The sequence below is a fragment of the Drosophila subobscura genome, chromosome A, assembly GCF_008121235.1.
Source record: "Drosophila subobscura isolate 14011-0131.10 chromosome A, UCBerk_Dsub_1.0, whole genome shotgun sequence".
NCBI classification, from domain to species: domain Eukaryota; kingdom Metazoa; phylum Arthropoda; class Insecta; order Diptera; family Drosophilidae; genus Drosophila; species Drosophila subobscura.
In genome coordinates, this window is record NC_048530.1 from 5,087,491 (window position 1) to 5,110,936 (window position 23,446).

Here is a 23,446-nt window from a genome sequence, read left to right on the forward strand (position 1 = left end):
AGCACGCTCCTCTCTTTCATGACTGGTCACTGGAATGACAAGGACAGCAGCTCGTGTCGCGCCGGCCAAACGACTTCATCGAAAGCGGCAGAGCAGGAAGGCCACAGCGCAGTTTGCACAGCCCACCATGAGAGCGCTAACGCAATAGAACCACATCCCGCAAGAAAGCTAACGCATCCCTGATGTGTATAACAGTGGGCGCGCTCACCTCCTCGCACTCGTACACGACGCACACACGCGCGCGCGCAGGCACGACGACGGTCTGTCGACACGTAGAGATCGGGATAGCTGCCAGGGGCGAGAGGCCTTCAAGCATAACAGCAAACCCGCACAAGAGCACACGCACCCGCCCCCGGGCAGGTGCGCTGCTATAACATCTCCCGAGAGCCATCAAGAATCTGAATCCGATAAACCAGCAAATGTCATCGTAACGTTCGAACCCCTCACCTCATCAAGCCACATCCATGGCCCATATGTAAATATTGTCAGAGTTACATTTCCCGAGGATTGCCTCAATTGAGGTTTTCTCTCCGCCCGGAAAGGGCTGCTGTCTGGCAGCCACAGGGGACTGACCAGGGTGTGGGGATCATAGGGCACAGACCTAACAGATATTCCAGAGATTAGCGCTAGTCTAGCCAAGTCGCTGGCTTTGCGCTGTCGTTGCCGATCAAGGCCAACAAGAGGCACCACCCCAGAAGAAGCTGCCACTGCATAGATTCACAAGGATTGCGGAGCCCGGAGAACCATCCTCAGGGCTGCAGGACAGCAACAGCTAAACATTCCCTAAGATCTGCACCACTCACAGCTCAAAAGCCGAGTTAAGCCACCAAAATACAATCTCGATTGCCGCCATAACAGTGTCTAGAAATCGCCGTCAAAGCGTGGCAAGAAGTTTTCACTTATCTCAATTGATTTACTTGATTGCCCACTAACACAAACTACTTGCAGCCAATCAGTCATTCCGTTTTTTAACTAACATCTATCCTTGGATCCAGTCGTTCCCCTTGACAGAAGATTGCACATCAAGCCAATAAATCAATAGAACAATAACACAAAAACAAAAGAAAACAAAAAGAAACAAGAAAAATGAAAAGAAAGAAGTGAAGAAATCCATGAAAGCAAAGGGTAAAAGCAAAAAAATAATAATGCTGCAACGTTCTACGACCTGTCATAAGAAAAAAGAATACAAAATGTATTGAAGCGCTCTACGATCTTTCACAAAAGATCTCGTTATGAGCAAAAGAATGGAAAAGAAATCAAAAAAAAAAAAGAAAAGAAAATGAAAATGAATATAAAACCCTCTGCTGGTCAATCGTTCGACCTGCAGTTGGTTTGCCAAGGCAACCGTCACATTCTATGCTGATAATGAAGAGAAGAATTGATTACTTATGACAAATCGTGTGAACATTAACCAAAGGCAATGCAAACTCTTCAGATGGAGGCCGGCGAAGATCCCCGCGTTAAGTTTCCTTCATAGTTTTGTTGTAATTTATTAACCCATTTCCCCATGACGACTTCCATCACTAATTCCACCTAAAATTACATTTAAAATTCTCAAACGTCAGCACTCATTTAACAAAAGTTGCACTCTCTATTGGTGGCTTGCTCAGAGCTGAGCCTTGTGATTTTCGAAGTCTAGTCACTCCCTTTGCGTTCTGTCCTGCAGCTAATTGGCTTGTTTTGGGCACCGTTCTCCGACCTGAATTCGATATGGAAGCAGAGCCAACGGAGAGAGCCCAAGACTATCGCATACCGGACCATCGATCCCATACATCCATCCTCAATCGGCCACAGCCATGAAGCTCTGCCACATCCCAGAGAAGATTCCGCTAACCAAAAAACGATTTGTACAACTTTCAGGTTCTGCCTGGAGGATAACTGTTTCTGTTTCTGTTTCTGTTTGTTTTCCCCCAGCCCATCCTTATTTTTCCACCAGCTTTGCTCTGTCCAGACTGTCGTCCATTGTGTGCTCCAAGCTACCAGTTTTCCCCATTAATGTGTGTACTTCCACCAATTTTGAGTTTGAATTTCCACAAGAATCCTGACATCCTCCATACCGACAGTCCCACACACTACACACACACACACAGACACACATTCATATACACACAATCGTTCGGGTTTCGGAAAACGCGTCGAAGCGTTGCGTGGTCTTGAAACGTTTTCCGAAACGGAGAATTTCGAATTTGCGTATAACAAAAAAAAAAAGAAAAAGAAAAGAAAAAGAAAAACCCGGTAAGCGTGAGCGCGCCGTGAATTCGAAAATGGAAATGAAAAAAAACATTGCCAAAATAAAAGACTTGCAGCACCGTTATACGCAGCTCGAAAGAAAAGAATGAAACAAACAAAAAAAGAAAGTGTGAATACAAAAATGATTGAAATTAAAAAAAAAAAAGAAAACATTTCCATGTAAAAGAAAAAAGCAAGTCAAAAAAGCACCGTTATACGCGACTAGAGAGACCCGCGAAAAAAAAGAGAAGTGAAAAAAGGAAACGTTATACGTCTGAGCACAATCCAAAAAAAAACTTAACATATTTTATGGCTCTTCCGTATAACTTTATGCGTGTCCGTATACCGTTATGCGTCTGAGCTGAAAAAATAACAGAACAAATTGGTTCGTTCTGTATAACAAATTGAGTAACAAGCTGTTATACGTCCGAGCATATTGAAAGAAAAAAAAGATAAAAAGAAATGTTTATTCTGTATAACGGAATAGCATGGCAACGTTATACGTCCTCAGTGATTGGCAAAGAATCAAATATGTTTATTCTGCAGAAGGAATATGTACAATGGATCTGTTATACACATGTCCCAGTGATAGGCAAAGAAACATAAATATTTATTCTGCAGAAGGAATGTTTTCGAAGTGTTATACGTCCTCCCGGATTGGCGAAGAAACAAATGTGTCTGTTGATTGGCGATTTGTGTGTGTTTCTTTGCGAATCGGTGAGGACCCTGCGAAAGTCGGAATAGGAAGCTACAGATGTGTGTCCGTGTGGTGCACATGTGTGCAGTTTCCTGTGCCGCACAAATTAATTGATTAAATGTCTTGTTGAAAACTGAAATAAAAGTGTTTCCCTTGGGTTGGGCCTGAGAAGAGTGCGGGGAGCTCTTGGATGGAATTGGAGCCAATGCTGGAGGAACCAAACAGGATGTGGCAGCAGCATTAAATGGAACTACTCAACGCATGCCGTTTAAATCATAAGAACCACGCCACACATTTTTTGTTCACAGAAATAATTGAAAAGTTACAAAATGTAAAAGCTGGCAAAAACTGCTAAATACTTTCTATACATAAAAGCATACATACAATATTAAGAAACATTTGTACCCAACTGACAGATTTTGTGGAGTGTAAGTGACTGCTAATATAAATGACTGTCAAACCCTTAAGAGGAATGTGAAAGAACTAAGAAAACTGCGCAGTCTCTTCATTCCTTATAATACACCTGAGCTCGTTTCAATCATTAAGAATGCAAAGTTTTCTTTGAAATCTGCAATTAGACAGACGGAACTTGAATTATCAAATTATAAAAAAAAAAACCATTTATAAAATGTACAAAAAGCAAAATGGTTTTCCACAAACTCGTTTGATTCGAAACTGAGCTCTAAAAGAATTGAAATTGATGGAAAAGCAGCATAATCTAACAAGCATTAACGTAAGACTTAATCTATTCGGTTCGGTTACACGAGTCGCGCGTCATGCGGCAGCGCCCCTCGGTCGGTTGGGCGGGAGGAGGGGTGCGTTTCTGCCTGGGTTTCGCGCGTAACAGGCTTCGGCTTGGTGTCGCTTGGGCCACTTGATTGTGCAGTCATTGCATATCAACGTCCAAAGAAAATACAAACAATTAAGTTGAAGATAAGAATTTACATACATATGTAAATACATACATACATACATACATACATACATATGTTGGCAGAGTTGAGTAAATCTGAAAGTGTTCAAAACCGAAGATTAAATTATTAAATTATACAAAGATGAAATTATATTTGATTCATTTACTTGCAAATTTTATTTGATTGTCCAAAAAGATTCTCGTTAATTGATTAATGCCAAAATGGGACCTGTACATTTCGAACAATATTCAACAAAAAAACAAATAACTTTTTGAAGATTTTAAGCAAGAGAAAGTTCGTGCAGGGCATCAGTCTGCTCCATCCTCTGAACCGCCTTCCTCCTCCTCTTCGAAGTCCTCCTCCTCTTCGAAGTCCCCCTCCTCTTCGAAGTCCTCCTCCTCGTCCTCCTCGTCCTCCTCGTCCTCCTCGTCCTCCTCGTCCTCCTGGTCATCCATCTCGTCCTCCTGCAGCTCCAACTGGATATGTTCCCGTTCTCGCAGAACATCCCAATCGTGGAGTCGTCTTCCCAAATTGATTATTTCCTGGCCATAGACCAACTTAAAAACAGTGCAAGTGAGAGCCACCAGGAGCAACGCCAAGAAAAAGGGCCAAAGAGTGGGGGGTCTCGTGAGCAAGTTATCACCGAGATAATCAATAGGTGATGCCGGTACCGGTCGGAAATAGTAATAAATCAATTTTACAATTTGTGGAATCATTCTGAAAATCGGATCTAGCAGAAGTGTGTCAAAAAACAATTCATCTTGCATAAAATCCATTGCGAGGAACTGCACAAAAATTTAGGAATACAAAATATTACTTGGAAATTAGAAATATTTTTAAGTTCTTACTGTTGTCAATGCTTGTGATGAGCTGAGTTGTCGAGAAGGGCTCCGTACAGGGGAGCGTGAAATTATTTCGAACCGCCTACTTTACTCCACTTAACACACATAAAAGCCTCGATCACAGGAATGGGAATGGTCCTTGTAAAATGATAACACCGTGATAAAAAACTGATATCTTAGCGAGATACTTTCTATTTCCAGAAGCTCTTTGAACCCGACAAAGCTCTGAATTAAACATGGAATACATCGAATCAGATTGTGGGAATATTTGATATATCACAACTGATCAGTAGAGAGCGCAAAAGATCCATTTTGCGAGCCACCGAATATGAAAGTAAAGGCACTGCCATAAGGCGAGCGACAAGTGATACATTTTCGTATACCCGCTTGAGTTTTGCTTAACTCTCGCCTGCGATATCGCTTACGAATGTCCTCTTTGCCGTCATATCATTCGTGAGGCTTAGTCTCATGAAAGGGCATGTTCTTTTGAATAATAGCTTCGGATGCCAATGAGAATTGACAAAGGTTTTGTCGAATATTAATTTGGTTAAATCGTAGTATGCATAGTTTTAGTTAGCACCTTGACACAAAGGAAAGAAACAGCAATAGGACAATTCCATTCAAGAGTGTTGAACAAACTCTGGTGGCCACCGACTGCCTGGGCACTGCCATGGATATTGAGTTTGAGCCACTGCACCTGGAAGTGGGCGTCGTGAGCAAGGCCCATCCGGTGTTTCGTATGCTGGATGCAGATGACATAATTCGATTTTCATGTAAGAAAAATAAAACCGCTTGGTGGATACCCAACACGCACTGCATTATCGATTGGATTGGGACTGTTTTTTGCTGCAGATTTTAGTCAGCCTAACCGCCATAATAATAACATCTACAATTAACATACATTTACATTTACATTATACATTCACTGCTCGCTATACGTTTAGTGCATGTTGTGCATAATATACACGGCATGTGTGCCTGGCGACCTCTGCCATAAATTCATATTTATATTATACATACATATATTTTCTCTTCAATATTTATTACATTACATTTATTACTTCTTACATGAATTCTACATGCAGACATATTTGATACACAAAAGGCGCCATCTACAAGTGCACAGCTACATGACATGCGTAGCCTGCGCCTAATTTGCGTTAAATTTCAACTAAAAACCTGTAATATTACAAAAAAACACACTACCAAAATAAGAAAACTTTCCGTATTGTATTTTGTATTTTTATTTTTAGAAAAATAGTTCTTTAGCATTCTTTTTGTGGATGCTAGACATCTCTTTTCTCGTCACTCGTTTTCTGCAAAAGAGAAATTGTTTATAAAAAAAAGTATTATTAAGTGTAGTTAATTAGGACGACTTAATAACTATAAATACACAAAATCGTTCAAATGCATCAAAGAAACTCGGAATAAAAATCCCTTTCTGATTGTCGGTAAATGCTATTTAAGTACAAAGATTAAAAAAAAATGAACGTAATCAAAAACGTATGCTTTGAAAATAATTTAAAGTAATATTTAAAACTATGCCTAAGTCTAATATATAGAAAAAAAAGATTTGAGATGCGAGTGCCGTTGGACAACAGCTCACAAAAGGAAGCTCAGCGACTGAGTTTCAAACTTCTGGCTAACCATATGAATAAAATGGATCGAAACACGGATCGATTCGGTTATAACTATCAAATAAAAAATATATTTTATGATAAAAAAGGAAAAAAAAAAACACTTATGCGGCAGCGAGGGGAGGGGCCGGCCAGGCTGGGGGCCTTGGATGTTGCTTCTTTCGGGGAATGCATTGATCCGATGTTCGATGTGTAGCGACATTTGATGTTAGATTTCTTATTCGTGTGGTTGGGGCAAGTATACATATATGGGGCATTGGTGCGTATGTATATATATGCTTGTGTGCGTGTGCCAGGGAACATTGATGTGTGTGGGTGTGTGTTGGGTGGGGGCACAGTTGGTACTTCTCATGTGGAACCATAGAAGGGACTGTGCGGGAACCTCCAGTTTCATCCTCGTTCATCCTCCGCCTGGCAGCGAGCTTCCTTCCTCCCCTCCTCCCCCTCCTCCTTGCTTTACAACCTACAACCTATTTACATCCTGTGCGGATCCTTAGGGGGCGACGTGGCAGCATTGCATTGCTTGAGATTAACAGTTTCCATGTACGGCTAGAAAGTTACACTAGAGACAATCGTGGTCCCGGCAGTGGGTGTGGGCGGGAGTGTGGCTGTGCCTGTGGGCGTGGCTGTGCATCATCTGCGCTGGTTCAGCATCTGCAGATAGTACTCGCAGTTGGTGCAGTAGACGGCGGGCGCAATCACATGCCGCTTGCGGCACAAATTGCACTCCACGGCCTTGGCCGAGGCCTTCACGATGGCATTGTTGTAGACGCGGGTGGGTATGGCTGTGATGGCCGCCGGCGTTGTGCCAGGAGCTAATGGGCCTGGGCCTGGGCCAGGGCCGCCCGACTCGGGCAGTCCATTCTGCAGGGCCAACTTGGTTTGAGGCGGCGGCGGTGGCGGTGGCAGGCATTCAACTTCGCCCTTGGTCCCTGGCTCAAAGCTGACCTTCTTCTGGACAGGTTTTCCATTGGCAATAATCAGCTGCTGCTGCTGTTGTTGCTGCTGCTGTTGGGTTGGCAAGGGGTAGTAGGATCCGCCTGGTTGCTGGTAGCCATGTGGCAGTGGCACACGCTGGTAAGGCGAAGGCAGCGGCACCTGCTCGCTGGCCGCTGCCTGGCCATTGCTGAAGTATCCCAGGCTCAGTTGCGGCGATGCCTGTTGCTGTTGCTGTTGCTGTTGCAGCTGATGTTGCTGGTGTTTTTGCAGTTGCACCGAGTAGGTTTGTGGCAACAGATGAGGATGATGCAGTGGCCGGGGCATGCTGGTGTACTGGGCATCGATCTGGTGCTGCGCTTGCTGCAGCTGCTGCTGTTGCAGATGTTGCTGGCTGACGATGCCACTCATGCTGGTGCGATGTTGCTGCTGCTGCTGGCGGTACATTTCCTGCTGTTGTTGTTGCTGCTGCTGTTGCTGCTGTTGTTGCTGCTGCTGCTGTTGCATTCTCTGCACATATCGCTGCATGTCCGTGGCCGCTGGTCTTCCCAGCATGGGCGAGGGCTGCTGCTGCTGCTGTTGCTGTTGATGTTGCAGCTGCAATTGCTGCTGCTGCTGCTGCTGCTGCTGGTGCTGTTGTCGTGGCTGTGGCTCCGTCTGCAGTCGGAGCATGTTCTGCTGCTGCTGCTGGATCATCTGGGCCGTTACTTTCTCGTTTGGGTGCTGGGCGGTGCGCAGGACACGCTCCAGTATCGGATTGGGTATAAAGTCGTCATCCTCCTCGTTGCCCGCGGTTGCAACGAGTATCACCTGATCGCAGAACGACACGCTCTTCTTCTTCACACGCTTTGGTGGTGCACCGGCGGCGGCACTCTGGTTGAGTGTCTGCTGCACCATCGAGTTGAGGAGCTCCACCTCGCGTATCTCCTCGGCAATCTGCGACTGGGACATCTCGTACTTGGGCTTGGGCAGCATCAGCGGGAGGGAGGCACGCGATGGTCCGGCACAGTCCACCTCATCAGCGTCGATCTTCGCCTGGCTGGGCAGGCCGTTCATCTGGGTGCGTGGCGGGGCGAGGAGTTCCTGCGAGGCGTACGACCGAATGGTGGCCGTCTGCTCGAAGCGGTGCGCCAGATCACGGACACTGCTCGGGGAGGAGGCCTCCAGCTTGCGTTGCATCGATCGCAGATCGGCCGATTGCTTGGCCTGCAGCTCCTTCAGCCAATTGGCATCCACGCTGTTGCCGGCGCTCGCTCCTGCTCCTGCTCCTGCTCCCGATCCTGCTCCTGTCTGCTCCTTGCGCAGCTTCAGCAGATGTTGGCGCTGCTGCAGCTGGGCCAGGATGCTGGTGGTGCCCTCCAGCGAGTCCAGCTGCTGCTGTCGCTGCTGCTTGCTGGCCGCCTCCAGCTGCTGCAGCTGACTGAGCTGCTGATTCAGCGGCTCCAGATCGAGCTCGGGTGGCGGCGGCGGCGGGAAGTCCTCGCTGGCCTGCCGCGAGTGGCAAACTGAGTGCGGCGGACTCGGATACGGGGGCAGCTCCATCGGCGGTGTCAGTGGCAGTGGCAGTGGCAGTGGCAGCTCCTCCTGCGCCATGCCCAGCATTTGCATATCCTTCAGCGGACTCTGTTCGGAGTGCACCTGGGCACAGGTCGTGATTATGGTCTGGCAGGAGTCCTCGCTTATCGAGGTGTTGGAGCTCATGGCGGAGAGGTTCGACAGATTGGCCTCGTGGTGGAACTGCTGCTGCTGCTGCTGCTGCTGCTGCTGCTGCTGGTGGGGCGTCAGGGCGGAGCTGGTCCGCATGGGTGGCGGCGGCGCCACCTTGGGCACGGGCATCGTCAGCTGCCGGCCGCTGCCGTGGAAGCTTTTTCGCATCAGTTTGCTTCGCTCGAGATTTGGATTCGGATTGCTGCCGCTGCCGCTGCCTATGCCATTGCTGTTGCTGTTGCCGCTGCCACCTGCCACATTGTTGTGGCACGGCCCAGCGCCGGGATAGTCGAAGTGACCCTCGGAGATGTAGCCGCTCATGGCGAGGGCGTGCTTGCCCAGACCCACGGCGCTGTCGTCTACGGAGCTGCCCATGAGGGCGACCACGGATGTCGCGGAGCACGGATGGTGCAGCTGCAGGTGATATTGATGGGCACTGACCGCTGGCGGGGCATCGTCCACGGCCTCGGTGAGGTCGGGCATGGAGCGATTCTTGCGGCGGATGAGGCCGCCCATGAGCAGCTTGCGGCGGATCTTGTGCTGCTTCTTGCCGCTCTTGTCCTTCTCCTTCTTCTCGTCCTTGTCCTCCTTGTGCTTCTTCAGCGTGTCCTTGGCATTGACCAGCAGCGTCTCCGTCAGCGAGAACTCCCTCGTGAGCTTATTCCGATCCTCGCTGCGGCTGCGCTTCTCCTTCTCCTTCTCCTTGTCCTTGTCCTTGCGCCCGAACAGAGAGCGACTCTCTCGCTCCGGCTTCTGGCTGCTGGCCGGACTGCTGGCCACCACCTGCTGCTGCTCGTACTCGATGGCATTGTCGTCCATGCCAACAGAGCCGGAGCCCGATGCGGCTGCGGCTGCGGCTGCGGCCAGTGCCTTGAGCGGACTCTTCCGCTTCGGGAGCGTCGCGTAGATCTCAATGCTCTTGGAGACGGCGCTGGGCAGGAGCTGCTGATGGTGCAGCTGGATCTGTTCCTTCTCCAGGGTGCGATCCTTGCTGTTCTGGCGCACGTGCTTCACGCTGCTGGTGCTGCCCTCCCGCATGTGCTTCAGCTCGGGCATCGCCTCCGACTCGGCGCCCTTCTCCACCAGAATGCGCCGGTGCAGGCTGCGGGCGCGCATCACGCACGTGTTGTGCTTCATCCGGGCGAAGGTCATCGTGTGCGGGTTGCTGTACGGCGCATCCATGGCGGCGCGTGCCCGGCCAGCGGCCGCGTTGCACAGCACCAGGGCCGTCTCCAGATCGTGCGACTCCTCCACGATGCGCGACTTCTCCAGCAGCTGATCCGCCTCGTGGCAGAGCTTCTCGCAGTCCCCGGACAGGGCCATGCCATGGCCGACGCCAGCTCCCGCGGCTGCCTGAGCATTGCCGGCTGCCGCAGCGCCCATGCCCATGGCTGCCTCGGGTATCTTGGCCAGCTGGGGATTGAGGATGTGCTTGGGCGGATACGAGTCCGTGGAGCTCAGCGAGAACGAGTCGTAGCCCGGGTCGTAGGGCAGTCCGTGCCGCGTGGGACTCTGCGGCACCGCAGACGCTGCCACACCCCGCTTGGCCACCATGTACAGGTAGGGATTGTCCAGCGTCGTGGAGCTGGCCGAGCTGGCGCTGTTGCGGTCCCCCGACCAGTTGCCGGAGTCGCGTCTGCGCGGCTGGTTCAGGTGCTCGGGCATGGTCAGGCCATCGCTGGGCGGCGAGCTGCCGTTGGAGGCGTGGCCGGAGCTCGACTCGGCGCTGTGGCTGCGCTGCAGCTGAAGGTGCTGCCGCCGTGCCAGCTGGGCGCTGAGCATCGCCTCGATGGGCTTCCGATTGAGGAAGCCGCCGTCCTTGTCCGCATTCGCGGTGGGCACAGCGCCAGCTCCGGCACTGATCTTGTCCTGGATGACGCTGAGATTCTGGTACTGTGCACTCAGGACGTGCTCCACGGTCTTGCGGCTGATGTAGGCATCCGTCTCATCGGTGCCCGCTGCCATGGGCATGGGCATGGCCATCGGCATGGGCATGGCCATCGGCATGGGCATGGGGAAAATGTTCTTTTGGATGACACTCAGGTTCTGGTAGTCATTGGTGGGCGTGCGCAGGGGAGTGGGCGTGATGGCGCGTCGAGTGCTGCCCAGACAGGGCTTCTCCGGACTGGGCGTCACCGCCCGACGCACCACAGTCGAGGCCAGAGCCGCCGCACTCATGGCGGAGCCGGCTGGAGATGGCAGTGAGCCGACAAGCGGCAGCTGGTCCATGCCCGAGGAGGAGCTGGGCGGCTGGGGCACGGCGTAGAGCAGCAGCAGCGGCTGATAGCGGCCGCGACTGCACTTGTCGACGACTCCCTCCCAGCTGGGACCCACCTCCTTGACGTTGGCATCGTCGAAGTAGACCCAGACCTTCAGCTTCGTGTGGAAGAAGAAGGTGGTGTAGTGCTTGCCGTAGTAGGAGACGATCCCCACCAGCTCGTGCTGCGCCTGCTGGGCCCAGCGCTGCTCGCTGACCTGGTGGAAGACGTCGGCCAGGCGCAGACTCGTGCCCACAGCCTTGAGCACGGCGTGCACCTGATCGGCGGCCGGTCTCTCCGAGTCCCACACGATGCCAATGGAGACGACATCGGGACGATTGAGCAGCGCACGACGAATCCCAATCTTGGCTCCACACGTGTTCTACGGAAACCCAAAGAGACGATGGACAATGAGTGGCTGTGGCTGTGGCCGGGTGTAGATCCCTTGGGTTTACTTACCGGACAATCGCGTATGTCGCCCATGTTGCCGGCAGCCCTAAGCAGCTGGCCGAAGCTCAACTGCTGGTGGCTCTGCATGGCCAGGCTCTTCTGTGATGTCAGTGCCGAAGCGGACACATAGTGCACCATCTGTAAAGGAAAGACAGATCAGATCAGATCAGAACAGAACAGAACAGAGGCAGAACAGTAGTCAGTGGTCAGTGGTCAGGTTTGGTTATGGTCAAGGCGGAAGTGCGACTCCCACAGTCTCTCCTCGGCACGTGCTGACGTAAGCCACAGATCGCAGATCGCAGCTCGCAGATCGCAGCTCGATCACTGATCTGCACCTTTTAAGGGTCGACTCTACGTTGGTGTCTCGCAAACTGGTTCAGCGGCATTCGCACTAGAATCTGCATCTGCATGGCTCAAACCAGTTCGAGAGGGAACGATCGGTTAACTGTTACCCAGATTGACGACGGACAGGCAGTCTGCAGGTGTTCCCATGTTGTGGAGTGCTCTAACTGTGATCTCGATCAACGATCGATTGTCAGTGGAGGAGGAGTAGGAGGAGGAGGAAAGACTCACCTGCGTGAAGGGTAGCTGCTCGGAGTTGGCACCGCACTTGCAGACACTCTGCTCGATGACTCGCATGGCGAAGCGGCGATGGGCAATGCAGGCACTGGACTCGCACGAGTCCCCATCGTCCGACGAGATGTGCGAGTGGACGCGATGCAGCAGCAGCTCAAAGCACTCGGCAGCATCGCCCAGGCAGCCCAGGGGGAAGCGTCGTCCAGCCAAGGGCCCACTGGCCAGGGCACGCCTCAAGGGCTCCGGGCAGAGGGCCGGCTCCGAGCTGGTCTGCAGCTGCTGGAAGAGTTCCTGTGTGGAGCAAAGGCAGAGTGGCATTAAGGCAGTGCTCAGAGTGGATATTCAGGCATTTGCTAAGGCGGTTCCCCGTTCCTCTCCCACTTAAGTTTGCGCTTAATCTATGCCCAGACTTACAATGACCGCATTGATGCAGCGATCGCGCTCCGCGGTTCCATTTCCGATTCCTCCACCGTTCGACAGGCCGTGGCCGTGGCTGTGGCTGTGGCTGTGATTGTTGTTGTAGCCCAGCACTGCCAGCTCCACGCTGCTGGCCACCTTGGCCAGTGCACTCACCGAAGCCTTCTGCTTGCTCTGGCGCGTCAGGGTGGCCGCCTTGTGGCCACCGCCCTCGACCCCCGACTCCATCATCATCAGCTTCCGTGGACTGCTGCGCGGCAGTGTGCCACTGTTGCTAATCAGCTGATTCAGCTGCTGATGCTGATGCGGATGCTGATGCGGGTGCTGCAGCGGTGCGGCCACAATTGCCGACGGTGGTGCCGGCAGTCCAGCTCCTTGGCTGTGGCTCGGCGTGGCCGATGGCGCTGCAGCGCCCGAGCAGCCTGGCGGCACCACATTTGTGGGCTCCTTTCGCTTGTAGCGAAACTTGATCATGTTGCTCCAATGGGCGGGGGTGTGTGCTCCTTCCTCCGAACGACTGAGTTGCGCTTCGCTTCGTTTCGTTTAGTTGGGCATTTCACTGTGGAGGGGACGGGGTTTAAATTTCGCTGGAGAGCTCTGGGAGACAGTGGGAAGCGGACTCGAAGGTTTTTGCCATTTGTTCGGGGGGGATTGGGTTGTTTTCCCTTAGTCAGCGTCGAAAGGGGAAGTGCACCCCAACCGAAAGACGTTGACGTCGTAGAACGGAAGTGGAAAAACAAACAAACAAAAAGCGAAGCGTCAGCCCCTGCCTTGCAGGGAAATCAAAAACCGAAGAAAGCCCAAACAGAAATCGATTTGAACTCGGACTTCGCCCGCGGGCACGTGCTGTTGGCTGTTGGCTGTTCGGAGACGCCGACCCAAAGGGTTCTGTGGATCGATTCAAGCGGTGGTTCGACAGCTGCGACAGGTTTTTGGTCTCTTTGGCACACCCTAAACAATAATTAAAAAACAGCAGCAGCAGCAGCCAGCACAAACTGTCCGAGAACAAGAGTTTTTGGCATGGACTTTCGCTTTTGGTCGCGACCTCATTTGCCAGGCCGATCGCCGATCGCCGATCGAAAGTTTCGCCTCGCCACAAACCGGTCCAGACTCCGACTTGGACCTCAAAGTTCTCCGCCTCCTGCAGCGACTGATGGCCATCCCCAAGCGGGCCAAAGTGCCAGTGCAGCCATTTGTTTATACATAAATGTACGTACATAAATGCATGTACATAAATGTATGCATTTATGTACGGTCCACGCTGCACTCTAATGTTGCCACTTGACAACTGCTGACGCCTTGAAAATGAAGTCGCTCCGCATAGAACTCGACCCCAGTGTCAAGCACAGGCACAGCCCCAGGCACAGACCCAATCCCAATTCTCATTCTCAATCCCAAAACGATCCCAAGACCCAAGACACGAATGAATGCACGAAATGACGCCATAAGCGACATATGGCTGAGACACTCTTGGGCTCCGTGAAACGCCTTTTAATTCGCTTTTTGCTGTTGCTTTTGCTTTTGCTGTTGCTTTTGTTGCCGCTGCCAATTACAATTGTTTGGCCAAGAGCAACAACAGCAGTCGGCAGTCGGCAGTCGACTCAAAAATAATGCTGATGTATGTGCAAACATATGGGATGTGGTGGTAATAGTACTCGTACCTTATATGGACATGCGATACCTGGAATCGTATTGGGAATCGGCACAATTAACACTTGTCAACTGGCACAAAGTGGCCCCACAAAAGTGAGTTCATCATTCAGCAAAAGTGAGTGAGAGAAGTGAAAGCCATTCCCGAAATATGCATGGGAACTTGCACAATGTCGAAGCGCAACTGTACTGCAAGGGGAAGCGAGAATAAACGTTCCAAAGGTAGTTCCACAATCTATTGGGAAGCTCTTTGCTGGCCACCAATTGCTGTGCGTCAGCAGATGGCTGGCGCCTGGCCACACACGGAGAGACCCACCCAAGAGGTGAATCCGAGTTGACTGCACTTTTTGTGACAATTGCGGGCAGGGAGGGTTCGGTGGAAAGCAGCGGTGGGAGCAGGGAACAGCCAGAGCCAAGAGGTGAAAAAGTGTTTAATAAGCGGAAAAGCCAAGCGGAAGTTGTGGCTGGAGGAGCCAGAGGGAGACACTCCAATGATTTCCAGTTTTTACTTTTTTCCCCAATTGTTTTTCCAACTAAACAGGTGGAGTGGAGTGGGGCGGGGCGGGGGGCTTACTGTTGTATAATTGCCCATTCATTGGACAAAACAGTTGCATATTAATTAGTTTAGAGCACAAATGAAAATGCAGCGTCACGCTCTTTCATTTCCATTAGCCGAGTGCCAGCAAGCCAATTCGATGTCCCAATCCCACAGCCACAGACCATGGACCAGGCAATTGTGTTGCCACACCACGAGCAACGAGCAACGAGCCACGAGCCACGAGCCACGAGTGTGTTGGCGAATTATTTTGGACCATGCAATTAGTTGGCCAATTAATTGAGCAACAATTGCCACGAAGGGCCATAGGGAAAAGGGGCCGGGCTTAGGCCCTTAAGATGCTTTCAGAGAATCTTTTCGAGAGGATCTTCCAGTTTCTATTCTGATCATTTTCCTGCACGCTTTTGCTGCTGCAAAAATGCCTTTGGCATCGTCCCAATATTGAGTTTTGAGTCAAATTTCATGTTTGTAAGTTGCGTTTTTGTTTTGCCTTTTGATTTGCGACTCTGCGAGCCAGCCAAGAGCACTCGAAAGGGGAACTTGTAGTCCTTGAAACATGGCTGGGCACTATTTATAGATCTTTGCGCACCTCAATCGAACGCAAACAGATGCAGAAAGATACAGATACAGATACAGACAGACAGCTGGCTGCAGACACAAAGATTTGAGAGCGGGTTCCAGTTTTGTTTTGTATTTGAAATGCAAACAAGTTGGAAACAGCAGTTGGCCTGCATGCTAAATCTTTGCATTTATTATTATTACTATTATTGTTATTGTTATTGTTGCGGTCTTTTGTTGGGGTTGTTGCTGCTGGGAGTCTCATGATTTATGAGCGTTAATTGTTAAGCCACAAGCGGGGGCCAAAGCGCTTGGCGCAAAGCGCATTTGTTTGGTTTTTTATGGCCAAACTGTTGTGCCGCTGCTTCCGCAATTACAACGGCAACAACAGCGGCAGAGGAACAGCCAGAACTGACCTTTTTCCCAGAGCCAAAGATTGAGAGATTGAGGAAAATCCAAGCAAGCGGGAGCGAGAGGAAGGGCAGTAGGGGAGGGACAGCGAAAACTGGTAAGGCCCAGGGCGAATGTGAGAACCTGAACACGTGCAACCTGCCACAGACAAAAGGAGGCTGCAAAGAAAAACTGGGAAAACTCTCCGAAAACAACCCGAAAGATGCACAAAGAAGTGGCAGTAGAAGAAGAAGTACGGGGCCAAGAGGCAAGGTAGGACTCAGGTAGACAGGTGACCGGGCCCAGCCTTGGGCCGCGCGACGCACGACGCACGTGAGGCGGCTGCCAATCGTTCAACTTGGGGGCTAATGGCTCCTTTACATATGCCAGACATGCGCCAGCATTTTGAGAATTAGCCATAAATACGCATCTGTACAATAGCTCCACGGCGAGCTGGCAACAAGAATTTAACGCATTAATATGCTGGCCCCACAGACACAGACACAGACACAGAGTGGAGTCAAAGTCGAAGTCGAAGTCAAAGTCGCTGCCAAAGACGTTGAAATCGATGATGAAGATGATGATACGGGACGGTAAAGTAACGTTTGTGACATATGCCCCAGCGAGGAGACGCGGCCTAAAGCGGAGTTTGTGGCCCAAGTCTTTCGTTGGGTTTGGGACTCGGTTTCGGGTTGATGGCTTGCATTTCAAGTGGGGGCGGAGACCAGTTGGCCTGGCCCCAGCCAGGAGAGGTGTACGGGCACTGGCACTGGCACTGGCACTGAGTACTGGTTTTTATGGCCTGGCAAATGCAAATTGAAAATGCAAAGTGCTCAAGCGGCCCACACTCCCGGCTGTACACCCTCTTCATTGGCCCACAAATTGCACTTAAATGTTAGCTAGTGTCTTTCTCTCTCTCATACGTAGACTGTGTGTGTGTGTGTGTGTCTGTGGGGGGAATATCGCGTGATTCTCTGGACTTTCCCTAGGGAAAGACAATTGGCCTGAGAAGCCAGCCATGGCACTCTTTAGAGCTTTGCGAGCTCGGAGCTCTGAGCTGTGAGCTGCGTGCGAGGCGCAGATTAATCTTTAATAAGCAGCATAAATGCATTAGGAGAGTGCCCACTGTACCAGCGTTGGTCCCCCAGCGTTGGCTTCCAGCCGGTTTCTGCCACAAAGGACAGGGGCAGGGGGGTTCTGCTGCTAACATTTACATACCAAAAGATGCCTCACAAAAGGCCAAAATACTGCTGCGGCTGCCAAATGGCTGGAAACAAGTTAGCGGTTGGCTTAGTGGCTCAGTGCGCGAACCGCTATGGACCCACATGGCGGCAGCGCCGAACGAGAAGACAAAACAAAGCCAAGCGAGTCAATGGCTGTAACTGGAAATCGATTAGAGTTTCGGAGCATAGAGATCGGAAATCTAAAAGCTCGAAAACTATGCAAAGCAGCTTCGAATTCTCATCCCAATTCTGGCATTGTGAAACGATCCACAGAGACTTCTGTCAGATGCTCAAACAAACTTCCCTTGAAAATTGAGTAAACTTTGATCTTCCATGGATCCCAATCGAACTGCTTCCCGGAGGCAAACCTTGAGTGCTTCTATGCTGCATCTTTGCACAACTTACGCCGGCACTTTAATAGGGGTATTCATGTATTCCTGGCTCGATTCTTTGCTGAGTTATATCCGAATGGTTGTTCCAGCCAAAAGGCACTTTTGCACATTTGCCAGTCAAACAACTTGTTGTTTTTGTTGGTCGTTTTTCTTTTTCTTTTTTGTTTCTTTAACTTTTGTCGAACTCTTCAACTTTTGTCAGGCACGGGCACACACACTCAAAACTTGAAAAAACAACAACAAAACGAGATATGATTGAAATCAGCGTTTTTTGCCGCGCGCGCGATTTTTTGGATTCTCGATTACTGTTTCTTCTGGTGGCTGCGGCTGCGGCTGCGGCGGCGGCGGCTGGCTGGATGGTTGGATCAAACACGTCCGCACTGTCTCGCGACTGAAACTTGTTTGGGCCGCAGCCGCGACCGCTGCTGTTGCCGCTGCTTCTCGGTTTTCAGACCAGACCCAACGAAAGAGCGCGTCGTCGACAAACAAAAGACGTTTAAGGGAGAGCGAGAGAGACGGGGCAGGACCAGTTATTGCGAGACGAACAAGAACTTCTGGCAACAACAACAACAATAACTACAACCAACGACTTGCTGGCCGCGCTCACCTGAGCAAACTCTGAGCCGAACCGAACACGAAACGAACCCCAAAACAGGGGGAGTTTGTCTTGTAGTAGGGCAAACAGGTAAATGTCTTGGGTGAGCAGGTAAACGACAAGTCTGCATGTCGCTCTCTCTCAGCTCTCTGGCTCTCTCAGCCACTCTTTGTGCGTTTGCGCGACAGGAGTCACCCTGTGCTTGGCTGCCGAGATTTGCCTTAATTCAAATGACAAATGCAACCAGCAGATGAAAAAAGAAGACGGCGAGCGGGAACGGGAACGGGCAGCAAATGAAGTGGCATCAGGATCAGCAAGTAGAATTGTACCAATCATCTTACAACTTAGATAATAGCCGTATAACCCGTTTTGTGGCCAAGCTTTTGGAGTCGTCTGTGGCCATGGTTTGAGTTGGAAGTCTGACTCCGACTCCAACTCCAACTTAAGCTCAAGACTGTGACTCAGAGCTGTAAACGGAAACGCGAGCAACTATTACCGCATGTCCGTGACGCACTAAATAGCACCGCTGCCCAGCAACCCGCTGAAATTCACAAGAAAATCCCAAATAAATTGAACCGACTCCAACGACAACAAAAAAACATCAATGCCCAAGGTTCACCCACAAAAACAACGAGCGAGGGAGCATCAAAAACGAAACCGATAATAAAAGACACACAAAACACGAGGGTACCAAAATTTCATTTTATATCTTCAGATTAAGCGGCTGCGGAGGGGGGGAAAGTGGGATTTTAAAGTGGGGAAAAGTAAGCCACGTTCCGATGCACGTTATCGTGTCACTGTTGGTTATCCCGCTCTCCCACTCCTCCATGCATATACACATACACCTACAAAAACAGGGAAGATGCACTCTTCTCTCCTTGCACTCGGCATTTGTATCTGTAGGCACTCTTGCACAAGATAATATTATCTTCATGAGACGTTTGCGGCGCATTAAAGGGAGCGCGAGCCCCAAAAAACTGGACAAATGTACATCTGTATGTAAATAAATACTATTCGGGCTATCGATTTAGTTAATGATCTGGAAATTGCCAAAATTTGTGTCCCATGCAGTTCCATGTGTTTTGTTGCAAGCCAACACTCCATTCTGAAGCTCCCATTGCATCGATCGGTATGAAGTACTTCAACAAAGTTCACTGCAACGTCTCCATTTAGCCTTTCGCTCTTCTTTTTTTAGGTGTCCGAGCTTGAACACTTATCTTTACATGACTCAAACCTGGAGAAGAGCTAAGGCGAGGAAGCTGCAACCTGAGCGGCAGTTTAAGTTGGAGTTGGAATCGGGTTCGGGCTTGGGCTCGTGTTCGCGGCATGACTCATGCAGGGCCTGTAACTGTGACTGTCTCTGTGTTTGCATCGGCGTTAAATTGATTGATTGGACAGCGCAAGCCACAGTGGCGTCTGACAGCAATAGGGAGAGTGGGTGATGGAATAGAAAAGTAATTCCAAGAGATGATCAACTTACACGATACTCATTAACAAGGTACAATTATACCTCTAATAATGAGTAAAAGGTTAACTTTTACATCTAATGGAAATGTAAGCATTTTTAGCTCTAACACTGCACTCAAATGTGAAGCTTAATTCGGATGATCGGTGAGCGGTGATAATTATTTGCTCCACTGTTCATCTATTATAATTTCATATTCATTTAATTTATTTCCCCCTCTCCCATCAAGTTTTGGCTCAGAACCGCACAAGAGGCAAACTATTTTGATGGATTGGTCTGAAGAGTTTTGTAGATACCATCCAAAATGACAAAAGGAATAGCCCATGGACCAGGAAAACTATCGAATAATTGATGGCAGAGTTCTGTGACAGAGTTTGATTGAATTTCTCTTCAGAGTTGAATAGATTATGGTATGGCAGTATGGGTCTTTAAAAGCAACCTTCAGATGGCACGTCGCGTGCATAAATTCGAGGTAAAAAAACAAAGAAATCAAAATAAATTTAATAATAAAGTGGAAGAGCAAGCTAAAGCGACAGATTCATGCGACTACGACGGAACAGTTGAGTGGCTGATCTTGGGGAAAAGTGATTCATTCCACACCGAAGTTGTGGATGGAGATGTAAATGGGTTGTGGATCTGTGGGGCATTGCAATTTGTCCGCACTCTGGGACCCATTAGCACCTGTTCTACGCTGCTCGTGCCCAACGATTCGCCGCCCAGCCCTGCACTGGCCATCCCATTCCGCCCCACTCCACTGGACCCACCTTTGTTCATGTTAATTTCGTTTTTATGCCCGCTTGAGCAGAGCAAACAATAAACCCGAAAAAAGTAACCCCAGAAGAGCCAGAAAATGCATCAAAGGCTGCACTCTCTCGAAAAAAGCAGAAACGTTGTTTGCACTTACTTAGATACGTTCGAGATTAAAGAGAACCCACAAAAAAACCCAACAAAATCTGGAGTACCCATGTGGACAAAGAGCAAACAAAGCTTAGAGGGGGGAGAGAAGCGATAAGAGTGCTCGATGGAAATGGTGGCTGGAGCTGGAGAGTGCTTATCAAAGTGGCACACGATCATCCACCTATCCATGTGTCTGCCTCATCATTACGAGTATCTATGAGTTGTATCTTTGTATCTCAGCATGATCGTTGAGATTGATCTGTGGACGGAGGGCTCTTTCCCGAGAAGAGGACCTGCTGGCGTTGTCTGGCTTCCATAATGACTTTGTCCTTGCTTTGTCACCGTCTTTGCTTCGATTTTCCAGCAGGATTCCTAATGGGAATTGTGCATTGAGGCATGGCCAGATGATGTCGAGACGTTTGCTCATCAAGAACTTTTTCTTCTGCACACTCCACCACAATCCCCTTCTGAAGTGAAGCATATAAAGTGAAACACAATCAACGAGCGGGAAACGGTCAAAGTGATCGCAATCGTGGGAGTTTCCCACCAAAAGGGGCCAATGTCTTCTGCTTTTCTTAGTCAAACTCCCACTCTGACGATTTTCATAATTAAATAGTCTTTGCCCTGTCTTTCCCGCGGGCTGCTACGACCACTAGCTGCAGCGGTGGTGGAGGAACAATTAATTTAACCCAAGAGCGACTCCACTCAAGCGAGCAGCGACAAGTGGCAGAGCCAAAAAGACACCCAAAGCAACGAGAACCGGGAACCGGGAACCGGGAAGCGACCGAGAACCCACAACCAAGAACCAAGCACCAAGCACCAAGCATAATTAATGCAAAAAGACAAAAGTCTTTGCTCCTCCCAAAGCCCCAGTCCCAGCCCAAGCCCAAGCCCACACCCAACCACTTCTCAGCGGCTTCTCTGGCAACCCTGGGTGTGTGTCGCAAACAAGTGGCAGGGGGGGCGACGACACTATGGCAACCGGGGACGTGGGCAGTGGGGGGATGGGGGGGCGGCTAACAAAGCGTTCAAAGCAGTCAAAACAAAACAGGCAAACAAAAACAAAACTAAAAAAAGAAGCGACCAAAGAAGAAACTAGCAGCACCAACGGCCAACACTTTCCACTTCGTCGTCGTCGTCGTCGTTGGTAGAACGACGTCATCAATGCAGGCACACAGCGAGAGAGAGAGAGAACAGTGAGAGAGCAAGCGGCGGTGGTGCCGGGAACACCCTGTGAAACGTTGCTCAAAAGTACAGTCACGTCGTTGCCTTTTGTCTTGACGTTAACTGAGTTTTTCCCGAACGTCACGAGTTTGTCGCTTGCCCACAGCGGCCTAACCATGGAAGATGCTCCTCAACCCAACAGCAGCAGCATCTTCTGCTCTCTCTCTCTCTCTCTCTAGCACGTTCTCTCTCTGCCTCTTTCTTTCTTTCCCTCTGGCTGATGATAATGATGATGATCATCTTCTGGTCTGGTTTTCTTGGCTTGCACAAACATTGAGAGGGTGACTCCAACACGGCAGCGACTCGTTTTCTGTATTCAGTTTTTCCACTTTATGGAAATTCTCGTTGTAGGAGTCCCACCCGATGGCTGGGCGGGGGAGCAAAGTTTATTGACTCCCCAGAAGGATTTCGAACGGACATTTGCATAATTCGGACTAAAGGTGAGCAGCCAACAAGCCGCTAAGCACATTAATCACTTTTTCCTTGGGCCACTAGTATTAAGCGGGGCAGGAGCGTTGAAAGGACGTCACGCTGGAGCGCCTACTGCGGGTCCTGTGCGGGTCCTGTGCGGGGCGTGACCCTGGCAGCGGTCAGGACTTATCCGGGCCGCACATTTCATGTGTGGATGGGGTGTGAACCTTACATGCCCGTTACAGGTAAGATCTCAGAATAACAGCCCCGAACAGGAGAGGGAAAACGATTCCAGATTGCAGGATTTTGGGCATTCCTCTGCACATCCTTTCTCCACTGCGCTGCAATTGTCTGGGCTGGGAAAATCAGCAACGAAAAGTGGAAAACCATACACTTGGCAGCTGACTGTCAAGAGCGGGAAGCGGTGGGTGCGTGTGAATAAATGTTCGCCGGGATCGGTGCCGGTAGCAAAGATGCAGCCGAAGACGGACCAGACAAGACATCATGTTCCGCCACTCCATCACTTTGACTGGCTGGGCAATTAAGGCGAAGTGAAAGAAATCTGCTGTGGAAAATCTAAATCTTCAAATGCATCCCATCCAATGCCAGACGGGCGCACAGGAGAGTGGGAAAATTTACAGACTGCCTGACTGACCTGACCCTGGCCGGCACCCGGCACCCGGCGCTTAATTACTTTATTTGAATTTGTTTGAATTTCCGTTTAAGCCAGATATTACAGCCAAGAGAAAGATTACTTCAAGTACAAATATCATTGGAATTATGGCAATTATGACAACAAAAAACAAGAGCGAAGAAAGTGCGAAAATAAACACAGCGAATGAAATTCGAAACCTTTTCAGCCGCAGACTGCCTGAAGTTTGTTTCGGTAAATTCTATTAATTTGTATAATATTTTCAGCAACAGCAATGAAAACTTCTTTGCAGCAGATCTCTCAAATGCGTTTTCAAAGTCGTTTTCCAGGGGACTTTTGTCATGCATTTCCCGCTGCATACTTTCGGGCGGACAGCAGGTAAAGAGCCAGCCCAGCAGGCAGGCTGGCAGACAGTCCGCGCATAGTTCCTTACAACCATTCTAAATATTTAATAATAATATAAGCTTAATTTTAGTTTAAATATTACACACACAACATACGAATTAAATGTTCAAAAACAACTAAAATTAAGGAGGGAGTCTAGGCTTAGCAAATGCCTCGTGGTTTGTGCACCCGCTAAGCGGGCTCTGTTAATTTCGAAATTTCTGTTGTTTCGAACTTACCTTTAGAGCGCAGAATATACAGTCTTGGCCGCCGCATACATGCTGGTTCAGGCCTCGAAACGATCGTCGAAAGGCGTCCAAGTGCCACAAGACCTGCAAGAGAGTCAAAACAAGAAAGAGAGAGAGAGAGAGAGCGTGTGAGTTGGG

General features: G+C 49.8%; 2 protein-coding genes across 6 annotated transcripts in view; both read right to left on the reverse strand.

The window, feature by feature from the left end:
* Positions 1–4,048: 4,048 nt before the first annotated feature.
* LOC117903445 (putative F-box protein At1g47300) lies at positions 4,049–4,720 on the reverse strand. The gene is made up of 2 exons (XM_034815477.1): positions 4,689–4,720; positions 4,049–4,625 (listed from the first exon to the last, which is right to left on the reverse strand). Exon 2 carries the CDS (start codon positions 4,614–4,616, stop codon positions 4,149–4,151), a length of 468 nt encoding a protein of 155 aa, XP_034671368.1. The 5' UTR covers positions 4,617–4,625; positions 4,689–4,720; the 3' UTR covers positions 4,049–4,148.
* Positions 4,721–6,124: 1,404 nt separating this feature from the next.
* LOC117903439 (hormone receptor 4) overlaps positions 6,125–23,446 on the reverse strand; it is a 49,349-nt gene continuing 32,027 nt past the window's right edge. For 2 of the 5 annotated variants that reach the window (XM_034815465.1, XM_034815466.1), the window contains 4 exons: positions 23,300–23,392; positions 12,244–12,537; positions 11,680–11,808; positions 6,125–11,602 (listed from right to left, as the gene is read on the reverse strand). In XM_034815465.1, the coding sequence (XP_034671356.1) occupies positions 6,953–11,602; positions 11,680–11,808; positions 12,244–12,537; positions 23,300–23,392 (5,166 nt within the window). In that variant the 3' untranslated portion in view covers positions 6,125–6,952. Of the gene's footprint in view, positions 11,603–11,679; positions 11,809–12,243; positions 12,538–12,660; positions 13,223–17,445; positions 17,825–23,299; positions 23,393–23,446 lie in introns of those variants that run through there. The other 3 variants (XM_034815464.1, XM_034815467.1, XM_034815463.1) reach the window with 3 other exon arrangements.

Excerpts from the sequence above, each read along its gene's own strand:
- LOC117903445 (XM_034815477.1), bottom strand. The coding sequence starts at position 4,616 with ATGGATTTTATGCAAGATGAATTGTTTTTTGACACACTTCTGCTAGAT.